This window comes from Carya illinoinensis, chromosome 5, assembly GCF_018687715.1.
Source record: "Carya illinoinensis cultivar Pawnee chromosome 5, C.illinoinensisPawnee_v1, whole genome shotgun sequence".
Lineage (NCBI taxonomy): Eukaryota > Viridiplantae > Streptophyta > Magnoliopsida > Fagales > Juglandaceae > Carya > Carya illinoinensis.
The window spans coordinates 8480200-8503682 of NC_056756.1; the positions used below are offsets into that span (position 1 = coordinate 8480200).

The 23483-nt window shown below is 36.6% G+C and overlaps 4 protein-coding genes and 1 long non-coding RNA gene across 5 annotated transcripts; all 5 read right to left on the reverse strand.

The window, feature by feature from the left end:
• Nucleotides 1-8532: 8532 nt before the first annotated feature.
• Nucleotides 8533-13082, reverse strand: LOC122311163 (auxin-responsive protein SAUR50-like). Its single transcript, XM_043125599.1, has one exon. It carries the CDS (start codon nucleotides 9162-9164, stop codon nucleotides 8850-8852), a length of 315 nt encoding a protein of 104 aa, XP_042981533.1. The 5' UTR covers nucleotides 9165-13082; the 3' UTR covers nucleotides 8533-8849.
• A 396-nt stretch (nucleotides 13083-13478) lies between these two features.
• On the reverse strand, nucleotides 13479-16692 carry LOC122311171. The gene is made up of 2 exons (XR_006242733.1): nucleotides 16498-16692; nucleotides 13479-16313 (listed from the first exon to the last, which is right to left on the reverse strand). It is a non-coding gene; the product is annotated as an uncharacterized LOC122311171 (long non-coding RNA).
• Nucleotides 16693-16810: 118 nt separating this feature from the next.
• LOC122311164 (auxin-responsive protein SAUR23-like) lies at nucleotides 16811-17574 on the reverse strand. The gene has a single exon (XM_043125600.1). It carries the CDS (start codon nucleotides 17234-17236, stop codon nucleotides 16931-16933), a length of 306 nt encoding a protein of 101 aa, XP_042981534.1. The 5' UTR covers nucleotides 17237-17574; the 3' UTR covers nucleotides 16811-16930.
• Nucleotides 17575-18618: 1044 nt separating this feature from the next.
• Nucleotides 18619-19175, reverse strand: LOC122311165 (auxin-responsive protein SAUR23-like). The gene has a single exon (XM_043125601.1). It carries the CDS (start codon nucleotides 19041-19043, stop codon nucleotides 18741-18743), a length of 303 nt encoding a protein of 100 aa, XP_042981535.1. The 5' UTR covers nucleotides 19044-19175; the 3' UTR covers nucleotides 18619-18740.
• A 1304-nt stretch (nucleotides 19176-20479) lies between these two features.
• On the reverse strand, nucleotides 20480-21490 carry LOC122311166 (auxin-responsive protein SAUR21-like). The gene has a single exon (XM_043125603.1). It carries the CDS (start codon nucleotides 21351-21353, stop codon nucleotides 21051-21053), a length of 303 nt encoding a protein of 100 aa, XP_042981537.1. The 5' UTR covers nucleotides 21354-21490; the 3' UTR covers nucleotides 20480-21050.
• Between the last annotated feature and the right edge of the window lie 1993 nt (nucleotides 21491-23483).

Below are 23483 nucleotides of genomic sequence, written 5' to 3' on the forward strand. Positions count from 1 at the left end.
AACAAAATATAATTAAGAATGAAAAAGAAAAAACATTCTACTTTATTGGTTGTACGTCCGGTTAAATTATCATTTATTTTAAAATTTTAAACGAATAATAACAATTAAATTTTAATTGTTTGCACTCTTTTTTACATGTATATTAAACTCTCTTCAAGACAAGATAGAGTAGAGTCAGAATTTAAATTCAATATTTATATTATAAAAATATATAAAATGATCATCACTTATTTTAAAAATTTAAATTAATAAAAAGAGATAAATTTTAATTATTTATATTATATTCTTAATCTACTGTACTTAATTTGCTTTTTGAATCTACGTCATTTCAACTGTTATTTTATATTTATTTTTACCATTTTCTAGCTATTGAGTTGCACTGCACCTTCGGTAAAGTATATATATAAAACATGATATATAGACATGTTATTTCAAAGACACTTTTGTCAAATGATCATGATAATGAGGTGGATCACACTAAGATGTTGTATTATTGAGATTTGAAATTGTACACAAGTACCATAACATTAGTATGATTTAGTTTTTCTTATTTATTTATGAGTAATATTACATACAGTCATTTTTGCGTATTCTTTGCGCACTCCACTGATATGATTGGCTGGATTAATTTTTTTTAATATACAACCAATCATATTACTGGAATGCACAAAAGAATCCGCAAAAATGACTGCACATAAAATTTTCTTTTATTTATTTATTTATTTTATGGGGAATACCTTAAACAGTTCGAAAACTCAGCGTAACCTCAACGCAAGTGCTGCCCGCATTGGGTGGTTATAGGTACGTTCGAGAGTACATTAATGTACATAAATATTGGGACAACGACGAGGTTGTATTCAAAGAAAGAGTACTAGAGAGGGTAATCTTCTTCTATCTGGTTCTTTTAATTGAGACCCTTTTTTGTCTCTATCAATGAACGAGAGAGAGAGAGAGAGAGAGAGAGAGAGAGAGAGAGAGAGAGAGAGAGAGAAATGACTGAAAACTGATTTTTGGATAATTCAGAAGAATTTGAGACGTAGAAGAGACGTTAGATAGTGTGGTCACGTTTTGATGATGGAGGTGACTTTGATACTTTAATTTGTTAGTTTTAGTTGGAGTCTACATTGTTAGTTTTATTGTCAAACAATCTTCCAATTAACTTTCATGATATTCATTTCTTGTCAACTTTAATGTTGGGATAAGTGAGCTTAATACCAGAACTTTGAAAAGAAAAACCAACGCTTTTCTATGAATTTATATTTTTTATTTCACACATATATCTTAAATTTAAATTCTATATTTATTTTATTTTAAAATAATGTTAGATATAATTTTAAGCCTGCAAATCGCATACTTCCTTTTAAAAAATGGGATTACTCATTAAAAAATATTTTTTTCATGTAAATATTAAGTTTATCAAATTTTTATTTTTATTTTTAAAGAATGTGCATGATTTAGACTTACACATTTTAGGACTAAAAATATTATTTTTCTTTATTTTAACTTAAACTAACAAATGTAAAATATTGTCTAAGAGTTATATGTTTTGAAATCAATGGACGTAGTCTCTTGGACTTTTTTTCATAGTGTGTGTCTTAGACTTTTGCAAAGTGTGTTAACTACTTTGTCTTAAATAGAGTAGATAGAGTGGTGTTGTCTCTTTTAGATGGTAGTTTGTAGACGTTTATAGTATGGACTAAATTATATCAGTCATAATTGTATATTGAAAAGTTATTAATATTATAATTAATTTCTAATGTATGTTTTAGATCAAAATTATAATATTTGTTATTAATAAATACATTATATTTTATAAAAAAGAAAAAGAAAAAGAAGAAATCGATGGGCTTGACTACATTTGAGTAGGTCTGGAAATTAGGCATAGCAATCAACGTTTATTGGGCATCCAAAGGAGTGATGACGTAACGACTAAATGAGAAACCGAGAATGCATGCTGATTCATAAAGGTAATAAAAACACAAAGACATTGGTGATGAGGAGAATCAAAATCAATGGTCGGTTTTATCCAGCTCGGATAAAAGGAACCACATGATGGAATCAAAGACTAGCTTTTTATGTGCTTTTGAATTAAGTGAAGGAAGCACCCAAAATATGTTATAAGGAAAACAGCTGTACAATTTGTTAAAGTTGATTGTATTATTAATTTGGAGATAAGCTTTGGGAAAGAGTGATTTAGACGGGAGCTAGCGTCTTTCTCAAACACCCTTTTTGGAGATAAGCTTTTCGAGAAGACCCCACCCCACCTCCTCCATACCTCATGATTACACAGCCCTTTTGTTTTTTTTACTGATCATAAAAAATATATAATTATTGTGTAATATTTTATATAAATTTAAAGTGGGAAAGTTTCGACTTTCGATTAAAAAAATATATATATTAGAAAGAAAAATAATAATAAATTACATATTAATCAAGTGATGTGTGAGATATAATCATTTTTTAATTTAATTTATTTTTTCTTTCTACGAGTCTGGTCTTCAGCACTCACCGCGCTGAAGTGGACTTGGATGGGGGACACACATGGATTGGGCCGACTGAAGTACAGCTCGTTGGGCCCTCTCATTGATCATTCAACATATGCTACGTGCCAGCTTTCCTAAAAGACCTTCTTCGAACGGCCCTTTCAAGTCTTTTCAAACATAACGTTATCATTTATACTGTCACCATTGACCATTGTAAGTTTTTTTTTTTTTTTAATCTTCAAATCTCATCCTCTTTAATTTTCACGCGGCGGCGTTATTATGATGTTAGTTTATAGTTAACTCTTCCTTAAATATAAAAAAAACTATATGATAATTTAATAGATTATAAAAGAATAATAATATATGTATAATTTTTTGATACAACCATGTTTTATATTGAGAATATTTTTATAAAATTTTACTATTTTTATAATTTATTTGATAAAAATACCACTAATTTAAAATATGATTATGTAAAAAGTTGTGGAAATGATTGATTGTGTATAGTTTTTCTTATAAAAATCATTAGTTCAAGTTTTAGAGAATAATGTGATTATTACAATAAATATGATTAATCTTTAATTATCGATACATTAATATGAAATAAATAAATTATGATAATTCCATGGGAAAGAAAAATATAATCATTATAATGCGAAATGCTTTATGAAATTAAGTAAAAATGTTATCATATTAAAAAAATACATATAACGAGTAATATTGGTGCGCCAGTTAAATGGATAATTTCATATTTATTTTTACAAAAATTTTATGTATAGTTATTTTTATGTATTTTATTAATATGATTAACTGTCTTATTTTTTTAATATAAAATAATTATTTTGATAAATAATAAATATATAAAAATAACTGTATAATTGTTGTACAATATTCTCTTTCGAAAGAATCTTGGTCGATATAGTAGATATAGTAGCCTCGTTACTTTGGCAAGCATGTATGGGTCGGATGCATGCAATGGGTCCAGCCTGGTCCAACGGATCCTGGACCCAGGCCGGCTCCGCAGGCGATCAAGTCTTACCGAGGTCGGAGAGGTGCCCCGTCGCCACGTGGCCCCTTGGGTTCAAATTTTACGCTGTCCTGATTTGGTAGTATGCAGGGGCCATGTTGTGTGGGGTACAAATCACGTGCGACTTATCCCCAACATTAGTGATGCGGTCGGGATTTGCAGTGGATATCTGACGGTCCACTTGATTACAACAATACTTTTCGTCCGTCCCTTCATTATAATTTGATGTTGCCGTTACTGTTTCTATGAATGGAAGGCGGGTGAGTTTATAATTTCCCTGACCCCCCAAAAAATAGAGTAGGTTCCGTAAGGACCAGTACAGATTCGTACTTTTATAGGAAGACAATTTTGTCCCTGATCCTGATTCACTCTAAAAGGTAGTCATGGCCACAGAAAAATATTCATTTTCGGCAAAATATTCCTCACTTTGAAAATGAAGTTCCGGCCAAAACGGGGTCGTTTTAGACACCATCCAGCACAACGTCAACACTGGCCTTTAAATTGGGTTTTCCTTCGATGGGGCCTATAAAATTATGTCGGAGTGATACGCTGAGCCACCATATTAATTTATCATAAGGAATTCCAACCATTTCATAATTCCAGATAATGCTTTAAATAGTTTCAAAACAACGAAAGCAACGTCTACAAAAAAGTAAAATGGTTTTGCTTATCATGATGTATGTTTTTCCGATTCTGGTTGGTAAATGTTGGAAATTGAAATACAATGCGATCGAAACTGGCCCCTGCCGAAACAGTAGTTTTACGTTAGAATCGAAGGATTAGAAAAAATATATAGTAGTACTATAGGAATTAAGATCGTTTAGCTAGATGAATTGCATGTACCCGTACGTACGTACGTTGGCTCAATGACATAATTTCTATTGAATAGGGAGGTTGGTAAGATCAAAATGTAGGTTCAATAATGAAATTGTCATGTGGAGGGGAAATTAAAATGCATGCAAAAGTTGAAAACGAGACGTAGAAAGAGAAGCTAGCTAGCACCCGACAACACACGCTCGTAGTATCCCTTCACCATATTATACATATATATCTTGAGCTAGCCCTGGCCCCGGCATGTCTTCCATCCCCAAAAGCTAGCATATACGTACACATATGATAAATATATATATATATATATATATATTTTCCTGTCCAATCTCCACCTCGACATCACAAGTAGCTTTCAATGCCTTCAACCAACTCAAAGAAACAGTTTAAAATACAACTCAGAGGATCGAAGAAAAAACATAAACAAAACAATGAGATCGATTGACAACAATTTAAACAACAACGAAAACATACACAGTACACATGTATGACGCACGCAGACCGAAAGAACCTAAAAGATCGAAGGCATGCATGCATATATGTATATATCATCTTATCTTATCCAATATATATCCATAACATTTTATATAGCCAACCATGTTCATCATGTGAATTTCTTCTCCAAAATTGCATTGTTGGGTATGAAAGTCAGGAATATTTGTGAGGATCAAGACAGCTAATTCAGATGATCAGGTTATTCTTGTTATCTATAAGCAAATAGCTAGTACGACGTTGCACGTACTCCATAAAATAAGGGAACTTTGAGATTCTGATCAAAATCTGTAGATACCAGCAATATTCGATCAAGTTCTTCAGTCTAGCTAGAATATATATCATCATGATCTATATATATGATCCATACATGCGGTTTCTTTTTATTTCGTCTGAAATTTTGAGTGTTATTTGTTTTGTTTTATGGATCACTGGCTTGCAAAGTCCATGGAAAATGAGAGAAAACCATTCAAGACAGGAAGCTGTGCTTGTACCAGTCAAGAAAGGAAGCTGTGCCTGTTCTGTCAGAGCATCTGTCGTATTTAAAAAGAAATTATTGATTAGACATTAATGTCAAGTTGCACTAATCTCGCCGCCGGCTTGGTCAACTTGATCTATTAAAATTAGTTTATATAAGTGTGGGTTCTTGGATATCAATTCAATTCAATTAAGCAGGACAGATTCAAATCATAATTATTAAATCAACACGGTAGTCCAAACTCTGCCAGACAAAACAACGTGTTTGTGTCGTTCGCTTGAATTGTGGATTCCCATTTGAGATAGATTGATAGGGGCAAGGAAATAACCTGTCTTGACTGAAAAAACTTTCCATTGTAGATTCACATGGTTGGAGCCATCTGACAGGACATCCAATATTCTTAGCAGCATTTGATCAATGTTCTGAAATGTAGCTAACTGTGCATGCGTGAAATGCGCGCTTATTTCTTTGGATGAGAGCTAAATTCGCTCGTTTGAATATAAAAAATAATAAATTATTTATAAATAATAATAAAATATTATAAAAATATTTAAAAACATTAATTATGTTCTCAAACATGCCTTAATATTGATATTGAGACGTGAAATTTAGCAGAAAAGGCTCCTTCCACGAAATTACAAAGAACGTGCATGAGTGGGACATTTGGGACAAAATACAGAAGGAACGTGTAGCCAACTGTAAACTAGTACGTCTAGCTAGCTTGGATGTAACTATCCAGCTCTTTTTTTCAGAAATTGATGTGAAAGACAATCGCTTCTTCATCAATCAACGCATTAAATTATCGGAATTTTGTCCCCCAACTATATTCGTCAAAAGTTCCATTGCTATTGATTCGGTCGTGGATATCTAGTCATATGGAAAAACAGTTTGTAATAATTAGGTATCCTTCTATATTCAGCATGCTTAATGATAATCTAAACGTGAATCATAAGTCAATAATTAATAATTAACTGCCATGATTACAAAGTAAACGTCGTACATGCACACAGGGTCTGTGGATCCGAATAGAGAATCAGATCACTCTCAAGCATGCAGCTAGGACCCATTTTGGTACATGAGAGAGATGCTTTATTGGCTATATCGTGAATTTTCAGTTAAGTAGCAGCTCAAAGTTGTAAGATTTTCTTCTCCTAGGTTATGATAGCATCCATACGTCCTATCTAGCTCTTTCCCATGCTGAGATTCAATGGGGTAATGATTTTTAAAAAGATATGTACTCGAACTCGAAAGATTTTCAAGGCCTTTTGTTTATTTTCTGAGACAAAGAAACAGATCGAAGCACTATATATGTGTTACATAATTATTTACAGTCCAGACAAGTTATGAGAGATCAGGGGTGTTGGGGGAGGGGGGCATGAAGAACATCACCAGGGCAGTTAGTGTGGGAGAGATTTTTTTTTTTTTTTTTTTAACCTTTCTTCTTTCTGAGGATGAAATTCTCAAATATGGATTTTGGGCAGCAGAAGATCAAATTCTTTGATTGAGAAGCAGTTATATGGAAGAAAGCTGTAGGCCAGGTGTGGGTGTCAGAACACTTTGTGGCTGTGAGGTAAAGAACCAAAAGATGTACTAATAATGAAGAGAGGACCAGCAAACCAGAGGCAGGCTTTGTTTCCGTCTCTGGTCCTACTACGTGGAAAATAATAATAATAATAATAAAGCAGTTACCATTAAAAGTTACTCAGGCATGCAAAAGAATCAATGGCTCGATGATGCTTTGGAGACTTTGTCGCCGAAATGTCAGTTAGTGTTGAGAGAGAGATCAGCTGAGAGGTAGCACGCAAATTGTAATCCATGCATGGCTTAGTTTTTCCATTTGTCCCAAAAGGAAGCGCACAGAGAGAGAGAGAGAGAGAGAGAGAGAGAGAGAGTACATGCAGGCCATCCGTGGGGTATTTTATCTTCGTTCTTTTTTTCCAAAACTAAAAAGTATATAAATTAACTTTAACCGCTACTTTTAGATTTGCAAGCAAAGAATACGGAAGGTAGGCTAATAAGTACCTGAGCCGACTTTGGTGATATCTAGGAGGATACAAATCAAGATGACTACTGTTACTGCATGAATTATCCTGATCTATACGTACGCTCAAAATGGTGTAAAAAAACCTCATTTGACCACATTCTCGCACCGACGGAACCGTACATGTTTTGTGCACATGATGATGTTCATGTTTTTCAAATTTACTTTCGAAAAATATTCTTCACTCCCATGATTTATTTCCTTGATACCTAATTACATGAGTTGAGAAATACCACTTCATTTTCTAAAATTTCATTTAAACCCTCGTTTTTTTTTCCTTTAAAATTTCTGGAAGCTGCTGCAATTAGCCATGGTACTCATTGTCATTACTAAGTGCCCGGCCGGCTTCTGATCCGCTATGTAGTCTTTTGTTTCAGTGCATCAGAAGTTGATGGCGTATGTACGTACCCTGTCAACGTAGACTACGGATTATAGAAAATTGTGAAGTACTACTTTGATAATGAAGCTAATGCAAAAAGAGATCAGTCCGGCCATTTTTCTGTTTCGCATGCAATAAGATAATCATTGAAGAGAAAATTAAATAAATGCTGTCGAATGAACAGATGAGCCTTTGGAAAATGGAGTTTTTAATATTCATATTATATGCAATTGACTCAGCTGGCCATGCATTTATCGTAACAAGTACTAGTACTCCTACTCAAGTACGATCGATCAGATTAAATTAACCTACAAGAATTATTCCATGCCACTTGCATGCAGCATGATCGATGCATCCCAAGAAAACTAATTTCAAAGAAGATATTTGATGAAATAACGATAGTCCTTCAACTTTTCTCCATTACATCATGTAATTAAAGATCGATGGATATTTTTTTTTATTATTTTTTTATAAAACTCGACCGAGTTATAATCATGTATTGAGGCACACTGCCATCAAAACCAATGTGACCATAATAAGGGGAAAAAAAAAATCTCCAAATGTAATAATACTAACCAGATGATCCGTACAGTATTTTAGTACCCCACATTCCCTGACAAGCTAAGCTGCTTGTGTGTTATCCTTTTGGATACGTCTTTTATTATGGTTTTTAGGTACTCTTTATTTGATTTGATTTAAACATCTTGTTTTTGCCTAAGTTGGACGCCAGGTAATATATATTATCTACAGAGTGCGTGGCTCACACAGAGAGAGAGAGAGAGAGAGAGAGAGTTGAAAAGTCAGTACAGGCAAATCACCATTGTTTCCATTAAACAACTTCTCTCACAGGGCGTAACAGTACCCACCTCTGTGAGGAAAATCTCAACCTTTATACATTCTCCAGCCCATAAAATGTCCAAGCATTTACGTTAGAGCGAGTCATTGAACATAAAAACCCAAATGGGTCCCTAACAGAAAAAAAAAAGGTGAAAAACAGAGAGAAAAAGATCATGATCAAAGACAAATGGAGAGGAGAAAGATGTTAAAAAAAGAGAAGCAGAAACTGCTGCTTCATCTTAGTCATCTTCTCAAAAAAAACCCGTCAAGTTCTCGATCTCTTTTCATCTTAGCATGGAGGTTAGAGAGCGGAAAACGACTTCTTCGCAGGGAATGGTGAGGCCCATATCGTGATCGAAGCCGAATTCTTCTTCAGCTTGGCGGAGGAGACATTGGAACTCAGGGTGAGTCAAGAATGAAATTGGGACAATGTACCTACTTCTCTTTTCGCCAACATAGACAGCAAAATGACCTTTTGGGACGTCCAGCGGAAGGCCATCCTCGTCGTAGCCATGTTTCTTTCCCAAGCTCGAACATCTTTTGAGGATTTGCTTGAGAAGTGCAGTTTGAGGGAGTTTATTAGACTTTTTAATGGCCATTTTGGAAGTTGAGAGAAGTGGTGGTTTAGAGCAAGGGAGATATGGAACTTACGGAAGAAGAGGTGCCGGTGATGGACTTATGGTAGGGGTGGGGGGATATGGTGGTATTTATGATGAAGGTGGAGAGAGAGAGAGAGAGAGAGAGAGAGAGAGAGAGAGAGATCGATCATGTGGCGTGTGGGAGCAAGGACAGACCTCGGGTGTTTTGTGGGTATAGTATAAGTTGCAAGGACATGGTGGGAGCCAAGCCCATTGGGTTTACTCTTCTCTGTTGGCCCTCCTGTTGACACCATGGACCCCACTCTCTCTCAAACACACAAAAGTAGTTATATATTTATCAAGGTTCTTCATCATTTTTGCTGTCCTTTGGCACAGTTTTGTTTGGTCACTTCGGCACACTTGGTTTCAAGTTCTGTTATGGTAGTTGTTTGAATTTGGACTATTCTTTTACTACATAAAAAAACTGTTGTTTACACGCGAAAAAACTTTTCTGTCTGTACATTTACCTCGGCTTGCTGCATTGATATGGATTACACGGGACTTTTCCTGGGGGTGAATTTCCAATTTCAAAACTCCCCTCCCTCTAGTATCTGATTACTTTTTCAATGAATCGTCCTTTTCTCGACCAATTTGTCTTTATAAAAAGCCAATAACCCCAGTTTTATAAGATTTGTTCACAGAATACTACTGAATTTGGTGCAATGGGGCATTGGGGCTTAACTGACAAGTAGATCTTTCCCATATTTTAAAGTTCTACTTGAAATTATAATTACAGTTTTCTCTCTCTCGCTCTACCTGAAATCACGGACAATAATGCGTACTCTTCAGTACAATCCTGTTGATGCTTTTGGCATTTTCTAATTGTTGGGCTTGTGATTCTGCGGACTCAGTGACATTGAACAAAATGTCTCTCAAAGTACACAAATTTTTTTTTGCAGAAATCCATGTGTAAGTTACTGCTACATTTTCAGGTACTTTTGACCCTCGATACCTTTTTTCTTCAAACGGTCACACTTCTTTCGAGATCTATAAACAAATAAAGCCCAAGTCTGTGAATCTTTCTTACTTGCATGACTCCTATACCTTTATATTCTCAACTCCAATATTCTCTAGTATTCTAATTTCTCTCTTCCCAGGTGGTAATATTTTTTTGTTTGTTTAATGTTAGGACTTGGGAATCCAGCATTGCAATATGCAAATAAGTGCAATATTTGAAATAGAAGTAAGTGTCACCAAAACTAAGGGCTCCCCATGTGGTCCTGCTGAAACCGCCACCACTACATAGGAGTTGTAATCTGACATAAATCTACTCCAAATGCTCACCACTAAAATCTTCCTATCCTGGCTCTATTAAGCAAACTTCTCTCCCCATGTTCTAAGGCTCAGAAAGTGATATTCGAAATACATATTTAGTGCCCTGATACAGCAATGTCAATTTCTGTCTTCCCTTTTTGTTTTCTCTCAAACACCCCAAGAATGAAGAATCGCTTACAGTACACATGCACCATCCCTTCAAGCACGAAACCCTACAAACCCATCATAAACTTGTCCTTAATTAATTTGTGCAGGAGACCAACTTCTGAAACACAGTTTCTTATCAGTAAGCATTTATCAAATGCATACCTAGGTCCCTCCAACTCTCTATCAATGGTGTTTTTATTTACCGTCCACCTAGTTAAAGAGATGGTAGACAGTGACCATCAGTGAATATTGTAAAGGAAGACTAGAAATGGTGAAACCTGAAAAGTATAGTAACTGATTATGTGTACGTTGCTGTCCTTGGAAGCAGCTCTCCCATGTTCTGTGAATGAGATTGGTCCGAAGGGGAAAACAAAGGGATAACAAACAACAGAGAGACTAGAAAGGCCCACCGTTCTCACCGAAATGCATGCGGGGCCTCGCTGAGCCAATAGACTAGGCAATTCTCTTTAAGATTGATGGTGACTCTGGCTTTAGGTTAGCACATGAAGGCCATGTTACTCTTGCCCCCAAATCCTCGAGTAAAGACAACATAGTAAGGTCCTAATGAGATCATTCCAACTACTTTAAATAACTAGCTTTACCTACTCAGCTATCACTCAAAACTGTAACTGCCTGCATAAAAGTTGGAATCTTTTATGAATCCCCTCGTTTTGTGCTAACTTTTTTTTTTCCTCTTTTGTCCTTCACTGAATCTCGATGCAAATTTGGTATTAAATAAAGCTAGCAAAATCAAGTAGAAGGTGATGGTATTAAAAAATGAATTGTGAGATCATGCATTAAAAAAATGACTATAAAGTGAGGGTATTATCTCTCTCTATATTTTTTGGGCATCAATAGCATCACAAAATATGAGATTTATGCAGATGATACTATAAAGGTGTAAATAAGAAAACAACTTTCACACCCATGTGGGTTGTAAGGAAATGCTTGAATGAAGAGTCTAGATTTCGATGATGGAACTCAGTAACGATGTCAAAATAGCGATGTTCATATATAAACATTCTTGGATGTGGATAGTGCCACATGGATTTTGGAACATAACTATGGTGATGCCATTATTAATATATAAACATAAAAAGATTAATAAAGCCAAAGCAGGTTTTAAGGGAAATGGTAAAAGGAGAAAGGCTCCGAGAATGGAGAACGGCATGTAATTAGATGATCACTTCAGAATCTTGAGCATAAGAAGCCTAGAATCAGATAAGGTCACGCAATGATGGAATATGAAATTAAGAGGATTTATGAGTTATAGATAGGCTCAAACCTGGTACGTTCAAGACAAAGATGTGAGTGATAACGGAATTAAAGTGCACTGACGAGGACAGCTCATGCAGGTCCATCCGAAAGTTTGAGTGGATGGTCCCATTTCTAATGAACATTTTATGTCCATCAGAAGGACTAATAGAAGTACTTGAGGAGGGCCCTCAGCTTAATGGACATGTACTGCATAGTTCATCAAAAGGAACCTGATGCAGGATCGCGTGCTCTGCATAAGTCGAAGGCAAATTCAACTAAGCAGATTTAAAATAGGTGCAGCACCATAAAGAGCAGACAATAAGCATACATTACATAAATAATACAGAGCAGTACCATCAAGAATGATACACATTTATTTTAGAAGGGGATACTAACAACACGATGAAGAATCTTAAGCAGCAATTCACAACCTTTGCACTTGCCTGGCCTGTCTTATAGACAAACCACAGAGGGAAAGCTAATTCACATTAGGCTTAAAGGCAAACTGTATCATGAATAGAGTTATTAAACCAATAATATTCTCAAAACATTATGTTAACCTCCTGCTTGATCACAACCTCATGGATCATATGTTAACACAAACAAATATTTCATTCAAACTAGTTAAATAGTTACATTGGTCTTCCTGAGTCATAAATATTAAAGAATACAGGTTAAATCCCTTCAAGCATCCCTAAGCCCAACAAATTGTAAAACAATACCTTCTGGAACAACCTGATATGCCTCTTGTTCTGACAACTGCAGAACCCAGATATAGAGGATGTGCTGGTTCTTGGAGAAATCTTTTCTATAATCAGACTAACCTATTCTGAGCACGAGCATGCTCCTGAAGATCCAGCAGAACAAGTGATGCAGCATAATCCAGATTATGTTTTATAGTTTCCCCTTAATAGTATGGCATGCATTTATTTCTTTTGCATTGGCTCACCTTAGTATACATGACACTCTTGGGTGGGAAAAAGGATGCAGAATTCACATGTATTAAAATCATCCAAACCACGTGTCTTCATTTCCCGAAATGATTTTCAGCAAAATCAACAGAACAAGGAAAAAAAGGTACAAAGGTATATATTTTTTTCTTTGTGCCGAAGTAAATACTACTTATTCTGCCCATTGTTAACTACAACAAAGATTATTGGTAAATATTTTTTTTTTCCTTCTTATGATGGTCTTTTTTTTCCTCTTCTTCTTTTTTTTTTTTTTTTTTTTTTGGGAGGAGGGGGGGGGGGGGGGGGGGGGGGGGGGGGGGGGGGGGGGGTAATAAGTAAGATATGAAGTCAAAGATCATAAAAAAGCATAGAAAGGAAAGAAAATAAAAAGGAATAAGAGAGAAACAAAGGCCACCAAACTTCTCCAAAGCTGAGAAGATGCATATCATGATGACATTGGGACAACAAGTGTAAAACATGAAAAACCAATTTGAAGTAGAATCTCAGAAAATCTGCATGAACAAGGTTTATTCACCGGTCAGAGATAGATTTCAACTATTAATGCTGCCCATCTATCACATTTATTAGTCGCCAGAGTATAGAAATATGGCCCAATATAATTCGAGCAAAACCAAATAGTCAAACATTTGGCTGGTACACCTTCCAGAATAAAATTTAAAGAGTTTATCCAAATTAAGATATGTGAACAAGAAGCTTGAGTGAAACTATATAATTCGCTTACCAGCTAAAAGAAAACACAAGGTCAAATTCTTCCACATCTCTACAAACATTAAAGCCATCCCACTGTTAACTCTGAAACTTCAGATTGAAAAACAAATTAAGCCAAAGCTCTGATCCTTGTCAATCCCCTGAATTAGTCAATTGGATTTATGAAACCTTTGTCAAAGCTTGTTTGAGATGCAGAACACCAGGACGTCAATTGAAACAAATTTGGAGGATCGTAGTTAATGATGTCCAATGTGATAGGTCAATAGCTCAGCATGAGTAGCCATCAAAGGAATTGAATTGAAAGGAGAAACAAGCCACAGTGTTTTTCACCGATTCTACAGTTACTGGTATAGAGCAAAGTCAAGGATGTTAGTTTGGTACACCATATGGAAGAGGGTCATTTGTAAAAGCCAAAATTCCTGAAAATTAGCCTAATTTGTAAGAGCCAAAAAACAATCTTTACTTCTCGTGGAGTCTCTTTCTTTTTTATTTTTTGGCAGGTGGGGTGGGTGGAGTGAAGACTTGACTTAATTCCATCCTGGTACCGAGAAAGTCATACAACTAGAAAACAAGAACAACTGCAGAGAAGGCATGCACGTACTCATGCAATAGGAGAAGAAGAGCCACTGTAGATTGTAGAACAACGTACTTTTGAATATGTAATCAAGGTTATTTTTAAATGAAGAAAAAAGAAGAATGAGTTATTTCAAGACGAAGTATCTGAAAAGAAAAATATATATTGCAGAAAGGATGGTATGAGCACTGAAACATGCAATACAAGGCATGGAGATTCAGATTCTGTAGAGAGCTACAAAGACATTTATGATATAATCTACAACAAGAATGGCTACATTACTAACAGCATACATGCTTTCAAGCACACAAGGAGGTATATGCTCTTACTTGATGGAAGTATCAAGTTATGCCTGCATCATTATTTCCTGTATCTTGTATATTTCAACTAAATAAATAAAAGGTCATGAAAAATATTTGATGGGTCGCATTTAGCACACGATACAGGGTAAAACTCAACCCAACTACTTTGGCTTCTTCAGCCATTTGGTTCCAATCAAAATCTTTGTACATGATTGTACAATATGTAGTGTGAAATCATTTTTGTTAAACCTGACCAACAAACTAAGCCATTGGAAGGTTATTCTTGATCCTATATTGATGCTAATAGAGCAGTAATGGTAACGCAGCAGAATTTGTTGGTACAGGGCCGTGGTGGTTGCTCAAGCAGGTTGATGACCCTAATCCTATTGTGAAATTCAGAACCAGGTACGAGTGTTTCAAAACTGAGTATGATTTGCTATTACTATTCTAGTCTGATCACCGTATGTATCTTTGCTTTATAATAAAAGATCTGCTTACTACTCCATTACAGTTTGGGCCAAGACCATATAAATTAAAACAAGAAACACATAAAAAAACTTACAAGATCAATGACTCATCACAAACATTGCTGCGAAAATGAAGAGGCCATTTCAAATTCACCCCATCCAGCTTCTGATTACTCTCAAATGGCAGCGACTCCACATCCCTTGCGGGGGTATTGACAATTTGAAACTGTGAAAACAAGCATCTTTTATCACCACTCCTCCCACGAACATACGCCATCCATTTGTGTCTGTGGGAAAACAAGCTATTCGAGAAGCCACAAAGCTACCAAAAAAGACGTTAGCATCATACCATGCTCAATTGGAACGCTTATGTCATTATTCTTGATTCTTGATCAAAATCTACAAGAAAACTCAATAAAAATAGTGCAAACAACAATTCTGAATGGATATATATATATAATGCAAGTTCAAGACGTAGTGTCATAAATCCATATTCAAAAACTGTTTTTTGATTCGCGGGAAACGTTAGCATGGAGATTGAAGCAATGGGTAATCTATCAATTTTTTTTCCAGAGTTAATCTTTCAAATTTGATTCTGACACTAAACTCTTGAAGAATAAAGGCAATAGAAAAACAAGAGTGCATTAAAGTAAAGCAAAACGTAAACATGTTTTCGGCATTGAGATTTAAAACCGTTTTAGGATAGCTCCCGAGCTTCTGGTACAAGATGTATTGGTAATTCTGAACATGGGTATTTTTCCAAATTCGAATCAAACAAAGAATTGTTACCCTCTTTTCATTGTCGCTGGTATTTGGGTGTGCGCCCACTCATCTCTGGCTGATCTTGACCGTGCTTTTTGGAAGACGAACTGTTAGTCATATCTTCAAACTGGTTCTTCCTCATAAGAATCAAAGTCGAATTCATGAAATTAGGGTTTTTCTCTGATAGATCAGAGAGTATGATCTCCAAGGCTCCAAGCCACAACTCTAGGGTCACTAGAATTATCACCTAAGACGAGCTTCATACGTGTTACCAATCGGATTCGGCCAATACAACAAATCAGAAATTAATGTTCAACAAAATGACTAGATCGAACACCGATTTGTTTACTAATTATGGCGCAACTCTGAAATGCTCGTCTCTGGGAGCTCACCATACTGAACACATGCTATATCTTTACCGTCAAAATGATGGGTATGACCTAAAACTACATATGTGGGTGGTTTTGCAGTGATGCCCTCATACAAGGGTCCAAGGAGCAAGGGCCAAGGTCAGACCTTTGGTCAAATTCTCTTCGTTTATCAAACCTTTGATGAGCCTCAAAAGTTCTCCTCTGGTCATCTTCGCTTTGGCAACCGACAAGAAAGAACACGAAAAATGGATCTGTTTGTTTAATATTCCAGATTCTCTGTCGAAAGCGGTGAATGGAATCTCAAAATATTAACCGATTATTTTAAAATATAGGGCTAAATATAACTTGAACATCCTTTAAATCCTTACTATTAAGATTACATCCTTCAACCGAAAAAAAGGAAAGAAATTTCTGTAAAAGGCTAATAGTGGAGTTTTTCACAAAAGCCAATAAGAATTACCTCAGAAAATCTACTCGGTGTAGAACTTCTTTTCCCAACCAGGGTTTTCAAATTCAATGCCAATGGTAATAATTTTTTCATATCAGTATTTTATGAAAATCTACTGGATATATTCTTTAAATACCGACCCATTATTTTCAATTTAATGGCAATGATCTTGCTGGCCATATCTTTTTATCGTTTCTAAAATACAAATTCAACGTGATATAAGATATATACATATATATATATATATATATGTATGAAGTACAATATTGAGGAGATGGGAGACCTCTGAATTAGATCAAATAAACTTGAGGAGATTCTCAAAGAATTTAAAAAGAATAAGTTTCGACTCAATCATGTTCATGTTTCAATTTCTTCTTATATCAAGAAGAAGAAGAATAGATAGAATGTACATTCAGTTACAAAACTGTCGTTGCTTCTTTTTCTATTACAACAATTCATGCAAGCGACAAGTGAGATCAACAAAGATATCTTCGCTACAGGGAATTGTGAGACCACCCATGGGATGATCAAAGCCAAATTCTTCCTCGGCTTTGCTTAGCAGTTCTTGAAATGAAGGCTGGTTCAGAAATGATACTGGAATCACAAATCTCTTCTTTTCGCCCTCCCCAACATATACTGCAAAACAGCCTTTCGGAACATCTAAAGACATGGAAGCCGCTTGCTTTGCAAACGAGTTTGATCGTCGGAGAATGTGCTTAGCTTTTAAAATAGCAGCCAAACGAATAGCCATTTATATCTAGCTATCTATACCGTTGGGTGCACAGAAGGATGATATATTGTGAAGATCACAAAAAACGAAAGAGGGATCTGAGGAGATGACTTGTTCTGGTTGTAAAACAATGTGGATGAACTACGAATATATAGAGAGGAAATTGAAGGAATGAGTGGTGAACAGGCGTTACGTTGGGGATTTGTGAGAGACATGAGCATTTGAAGGGTCACATGGACATGTCTTCCAACAAATTGTCAAGAACTCGGACCGGACATTGATTGAGACTTTATGTTTTTTGGAAGACATATTGGGGTAGCTTCCCCAAGAGAGCAAACTACAAGGGGTCCCAGTTGAAATAAAAGATATGTGGATTGTAGAGAACTCTGAACGACTGGCTGATCTCTTCTACAATAGAGGACATGCTGAGATATATGTTAGATTATTTCTTGACATGAATTTGTAGCTAAGGATTGTCTTGAACGACATACATTTTGTATAAATAACTACATAATTATATGGGTTGTGGGTCATGATATAATTGGTAAGACCTTAGGGAGTTATACCAGGGATCCGTGAGATCATTATCGCATGAAGGTAGACTCAGTAATATGCCAGAGCAAGACTTACTAATGAAACAGCTTAATTCCTTACATGAGAAACGCTAGGTACAAGTTTTAAATGTACAAGATTTTTGTAAAAATGTGAACCTATCAAGAAAAATTGAGTTTTTCACACTTTTCATAATGAGGTTCATTTTTTTTTATAGAGGACTTGTGCGAAACTTGTGCATTTGAGACTTGTATATATTATTTATAATAAACTCTCCGACAATGTAGCATATTTTCCCCACCATCCCAAAACGAATTTAGGGTATTCTAATCTCTCTTCTGGGTTCTTTAATTTTCTTGTTAGGATATTTCACTATAGGTGGCGCAATTCAAATCCTATACTAATTGTAATTGATTTTGATATTATACATGGAAAGCTTAAGGCACATTTGAACATATATATTCATAGTTCTTAATTTTCTAACATCTCAACTATCCAAACTAACAAGACATTTTTATATTCCACAAACCATTACATGAACAACGTTGATATGCTTTATATGAAACAGGGTGTTTCAACCGGATTCGTAACCACAGAGAACTTGCTAAGGCGACTTTTGTGTTGTTGAAGCGGTTATGCCCCGGTTTTTAGGGAATCTACATAAAAGCTCGTCACAAAAATTCTTGTGCATCGAATTGCTTCTTTGTAATGGCAGGATTTATTGCTTTAAAACAGTTATGATTGCGACGATTATTATTTTGGAGTTGATTTTAAGGATTTTTTTTTAAGAAAAAAAGAAAAAAACAGGATAACCTATAAATCAGATCCACGACTAAGAACAGAAAATAAAGTTCCATGACAGAATTTGGAGCAAAATATATAAATAAATGGGCCGAAACTCTGAATTACAAAAGTATAAAGATATACATTGATTTACAAAATTGTCTTTGCTGTTGTATTGTAGTGCCCAGTATCACAGTTCATGTAAGCGACATGTGAGATCAATGAAGATGTCTTCACTGCAGGGAATTGTGAGACCACCCATTGGATGATCGAAGCCATATTCTTCCTCAGCCTTATTTAGCAATTCTTGAAATGAAGGGTGGTTCAGGAGTGATATCGGAACTACAAATCTCTTCATTTCACTCTTTCCAACATATACTGCAAAGTAGCCTTTTGGAACATCTAAAGATGTTGAAGCTGCTTGCTTTGCAAACGAGTTTGATCGGCGGAGAATGTGCTTAGCATGCAAAATACTGGGAAAACGAATCGCCATGGCTATTTATCTATATTATTGCAGAGAAAGTTGATGGGGATCACAGATCACAGATGTGGGAGAAGAAAGTATTACAGATAATGATATCAGAGAATCCGAGGAATTGTTATGGCTGTGAAATGATATGTAATGTATATTTATAGATTAATGGTGTCAAGGAAAATCTCTAAACTGTTGTGGAGTGTGTGGTGTAGAAGCATTCTGGTGGGGATTGGTGAGAGACGAGCATTTTAATGATCACATGGACTTGTCTTTCAACTCGTCACCAAAAAGTTGGTAGCGATTAAGACTTACGGAAAACTTTGCCAAAGCATTCGGTGCAATAACAACTTACGGGGACCCTTTTGATTGTACAAATCTATACAAAAATGCTATGCGGGACAAGATTGTACATGTCTGTGGATTATTATTTCTTGACAAGAACATAAAAACTGGAACCAGGTTAGTCTCTGTGTGATCTGATTTAATTTATTTTTTCCAAAACATTTTTAACATTATACAAAACTAACTTGCTTGTATTTTTACAGCAAATTTAGCCTCTTCTTTTAACTGACTAAAAGTTATGAGAAAACCTATTTGGAAAATTCACAGAAAATAAGTTCTCAGAAAATTGAGTTTAGTTAGCTTATTTGGAAAAGAATGGTTATCTGTATCAGCAAGCACTCTGATTTTCTCAAACGAGTACACGATATTCATTGGTTTAGGAAAAAGGAAAGTGAAATTTCCAACTGTAAGAAACATGAGAATCAGCGGATATATACATGGATCAGCATTGTTTGAAGCGAGGAGGAGAATCATTGTCCATTATAACATGTCCTCAACCTAACTCATCCACCTTTTGTTGCCTTGGGACAGTGACTTCCAGGACAAACCCCTGTGAAGAGCACATGAAGTATGTCCAACGAATACTCACAGCTGGAACCACTCCATACCAAAGGACTATTGCACTATAAGTGGTGAAATCATTGCAGGCAACTGTGATAACAATCATCAGCAGACACCAAATTTCATCTGCATGTGTTGGATATTAAGCAGATAGATAGACCCCACTTGCCACATTATTTTTACCACATTTAATCATTAAGTAGATAGACACGCTCCTCATAGCCAATTTTAGTCTAAAGTGATTAGGGAAAATGTGAGTTCAGTTATCAAAACAAGAAGATGGCCATAAGATAATATATCCAATGGTTCTCGAATTAGTCAGCCTGATAACATTCTTAGCCTTTGGTAGAATTGATGGAAATAACAAACATCCAAGGGTGATAACAGATAGTTCATGTCTCAAAATGTGATATAAGTAACGCTTTTACTTTTACATAAAGCTTATGTTCCTATGGGTGCTCAGAAAATATTATATCTGCATAGTGGTGAGTGCTCTGCCACAATGCCATCAAAGAGAATAAAGTTACTGAGATTAAAAAAAGAACCTCATGTTCGAAATATGTGCATGGAAGTTTTGATTCCCAACTATCATTATATATAAATAGAAAGTTTTACAATGATCTTCGCAATACCTAATCCTCTTAATTCAAAAAAGAAACACAAATTTTTGGGTTAGTGGTGTTGGAGAGTTCAGTTTTCCAGCACTACCCGACATCATGTCTATCATCTCTCATAAGCTTCCCAGACTAAAAGAAAGATCACTGATGGCTTCTCTGTATGGGACTTTCGAAGAACCAGTCATAGGATGATTGAACCAACGCTTCATCCCCGCTTAAAGTAACTGCAGGTATGAAGTTGGGAATCTCAGAAGCATCTCCTCGGAGTTTCGACAACTTGCCTTTTAACACACTTGTGGCCTCTTGCGCAACCTATATTTGCTTAACCTGAGCAGTCCGCGGTCTGATGCAAGTGGACATATTCTTCAGGTACTGCAGTAAATTCTGTTTTGCAACATTCGAAAATGGCTGTGCATTCATTGGCCATCCAATCCTTCTCCAGAAAGAGAAGCAATCGTGCCTAAGGCTACAAATATGTTTTGCTGATTGATTTCAGTTCCATGTATCACGATCTGTTTACGCCAGACGTGAAGTTGATAAAGACCTCTTCCCTGCAAGGAATTGTTAGAGCACCCATTGGATGATCGAACCCAAATTCTTCCTCTGCCTTATGTAGCAATTTCTGAAATGAAGGTTCATTAAGGTATGATATAGGTAGAATGAACCGCTTCTTCTGGTCCTCTCCAACATAGACTGCAAAGTAGCCTTTCGGAACATTTTTAGCCGTGGAAGCTGCTTCTTTACTGCTTAAAACAGACCGGCGGAGAAGCTGCTTAACATGCATGATGGCTGGAACTCGGATAGTCATTTATATGTTGTCACTTCAGAAAAGATTGAAGTTCTAAAACGAATTTGGAAGAGAAAGAAGTAGACAAATATTTGATAGAGAAGAATAAGAGGACTTGGTTTGGCATTGGAATAACGTGTGTATATATAGATGATAGGCATAGGAGGAAAAATAAGCATGAGCAAAAATAAGCATGTTTTTGTACGACTCACGTCGGAGGAAGACTTCAACAAAGCCTTCTCTCGGGAGACGAGTGAGGTTAACGGAGTTCCTTACAGAGTCTTCCACTGGACGCGGGGCTTCACGGAAGGGGAGGAGTCTCCGATAGTCCCGGTTTGGGTCATGCTTCCAGGCTTACCACCGAACTATTACCATGACTCCATCCTCAAGATCTTAACGGCACCGCTAGGTAATTTCATTCGGTCTGATAACTCAACACGCTGCGCGACGAGAATGGATGGCGCCCGAGTGTGTCTGGAAATGGATGCATCCCGGCAGCATCTGGACTTTTTTTGGATAGGTGCACCGGGGTCTGGCTTTAGACAAGAAGTTGTTTTCGAGACCCTGCCGGCTTATTGTTTACGTTGTAAAATGCAGGGGCACAACCAAAAAACCTGCAGGAAAGACAAGAGCAAACCAGATCCTATTATAGTACGTATTCAGGCAGCAAAGGAAACCAATGAGGTGTTACCGAATGTTGTAGACAGGCCAGTTGACGTGGGAGGCATTGAAGTAACAGAGCTTGATGCTGTGGAAGACGTGGGAGAACCCATTCGGACTGGAGAGGAGAACGTGAAATCGACTCCTCAGGGGGGAGAGCAACGGGAAGAACAGGGCAGACAAGGGCAGGACAGCATGACCTCCCCGGTCGAAGTGGATAACAGGTGGGTAGACTCACATGACATTGTTCCAGATAGTCTGATACAACCTCAAGAAGAAGTTAGAAGGGAGGAAGACCTTGTTCTGATAGAAGATATACCGATGGAGGACTGGGGACAAGAGAACCAAGTGGGTGAAATGCTGGAAGAGATGCATTCAATGTCTGATCAGGAAGCGGGTGAAGTGAACGCCATATCAGGGATGGATAAGGATTACATGTCTGAGGGAGGAAACAGTGGAGGAAAAAATAAAGGGAAAAGGAAAGACAGCCTAAGTGCAACCAGAAGCACCAAACGGGTAATTACCCGACCCTCAAAACTAAATTTATGACAACGCCCATTATGTATTGGAATATCAGAGGACTGGGCACGTCGAGAGGAAGGTTGAAAAAGCTGGTAAAAAGTTTTAACGTAAAAGTAGTGGCGTTGGCAGAAACTTTTGTGGATGAGAGGAAGATGGATAAAATAAAGAAGAGCCTATGGCTGGACAACGGGTGCTCAAACCAGGAAAAGGCTGGAAAAATATGGCTGCTATGGGATAAGAGTGTAGACGTGCATGTATTTCGCGTGAGTGACCAATTTATGACGGCAAAAGTGTGGGAGGGAAACACGGTGATCTTACTAACCTTCGTGTATGCCAAGTGCAGTTATGGGTTACGTAGAAAGTTATGGAAGGATTTGGACGAGGAAGCGCAGATGAACATACCTTGGATGATACTGGGTGACTTCAATGTAATAAGAACCAATGGTGAAAGGAGGGGAGGTGCTCCTAGGCCCATGATAGCAATGGAGGAGTTCAATAGCTGGATTAGTGAGTCTGGGCTCCTGGAAATCAGTACCCAAGGCAACCAATTATCCTGGTGCAACGGGCGAGAAGGTTTAGCAAGGTGTTGGGCTCGGCTAGACAGAGGCTTCATGAATACCCAGTTCCTAGAGTTGCTCCCTCAAATTTCTTTAACTTATCTTGAGCGCAGTACGTCAGATCACTCTCCAATGATAGTTTCAAGTGACCAACACGTCCAGAGGTACGGGCCATCTCCATTCCGTTTTATACATATGTGGATGGATCATGAAGAATTCTTTAACCTTGCTAGAAATTGTTGGGAGAAGGAAGGCTCGGGTAGTGGCTTGGAAAAGTTAGCTTTTAAGCTCAAGCGGATGAAACAGATGCTTAAAACGTGGAACAAGGATAAGTTTGGCCGAGTGGAAATAATGATCTGAGAGCTTGAACAGAGGGTGGAAGATCTTGACTTTAAACTACAGGAGGGTTATG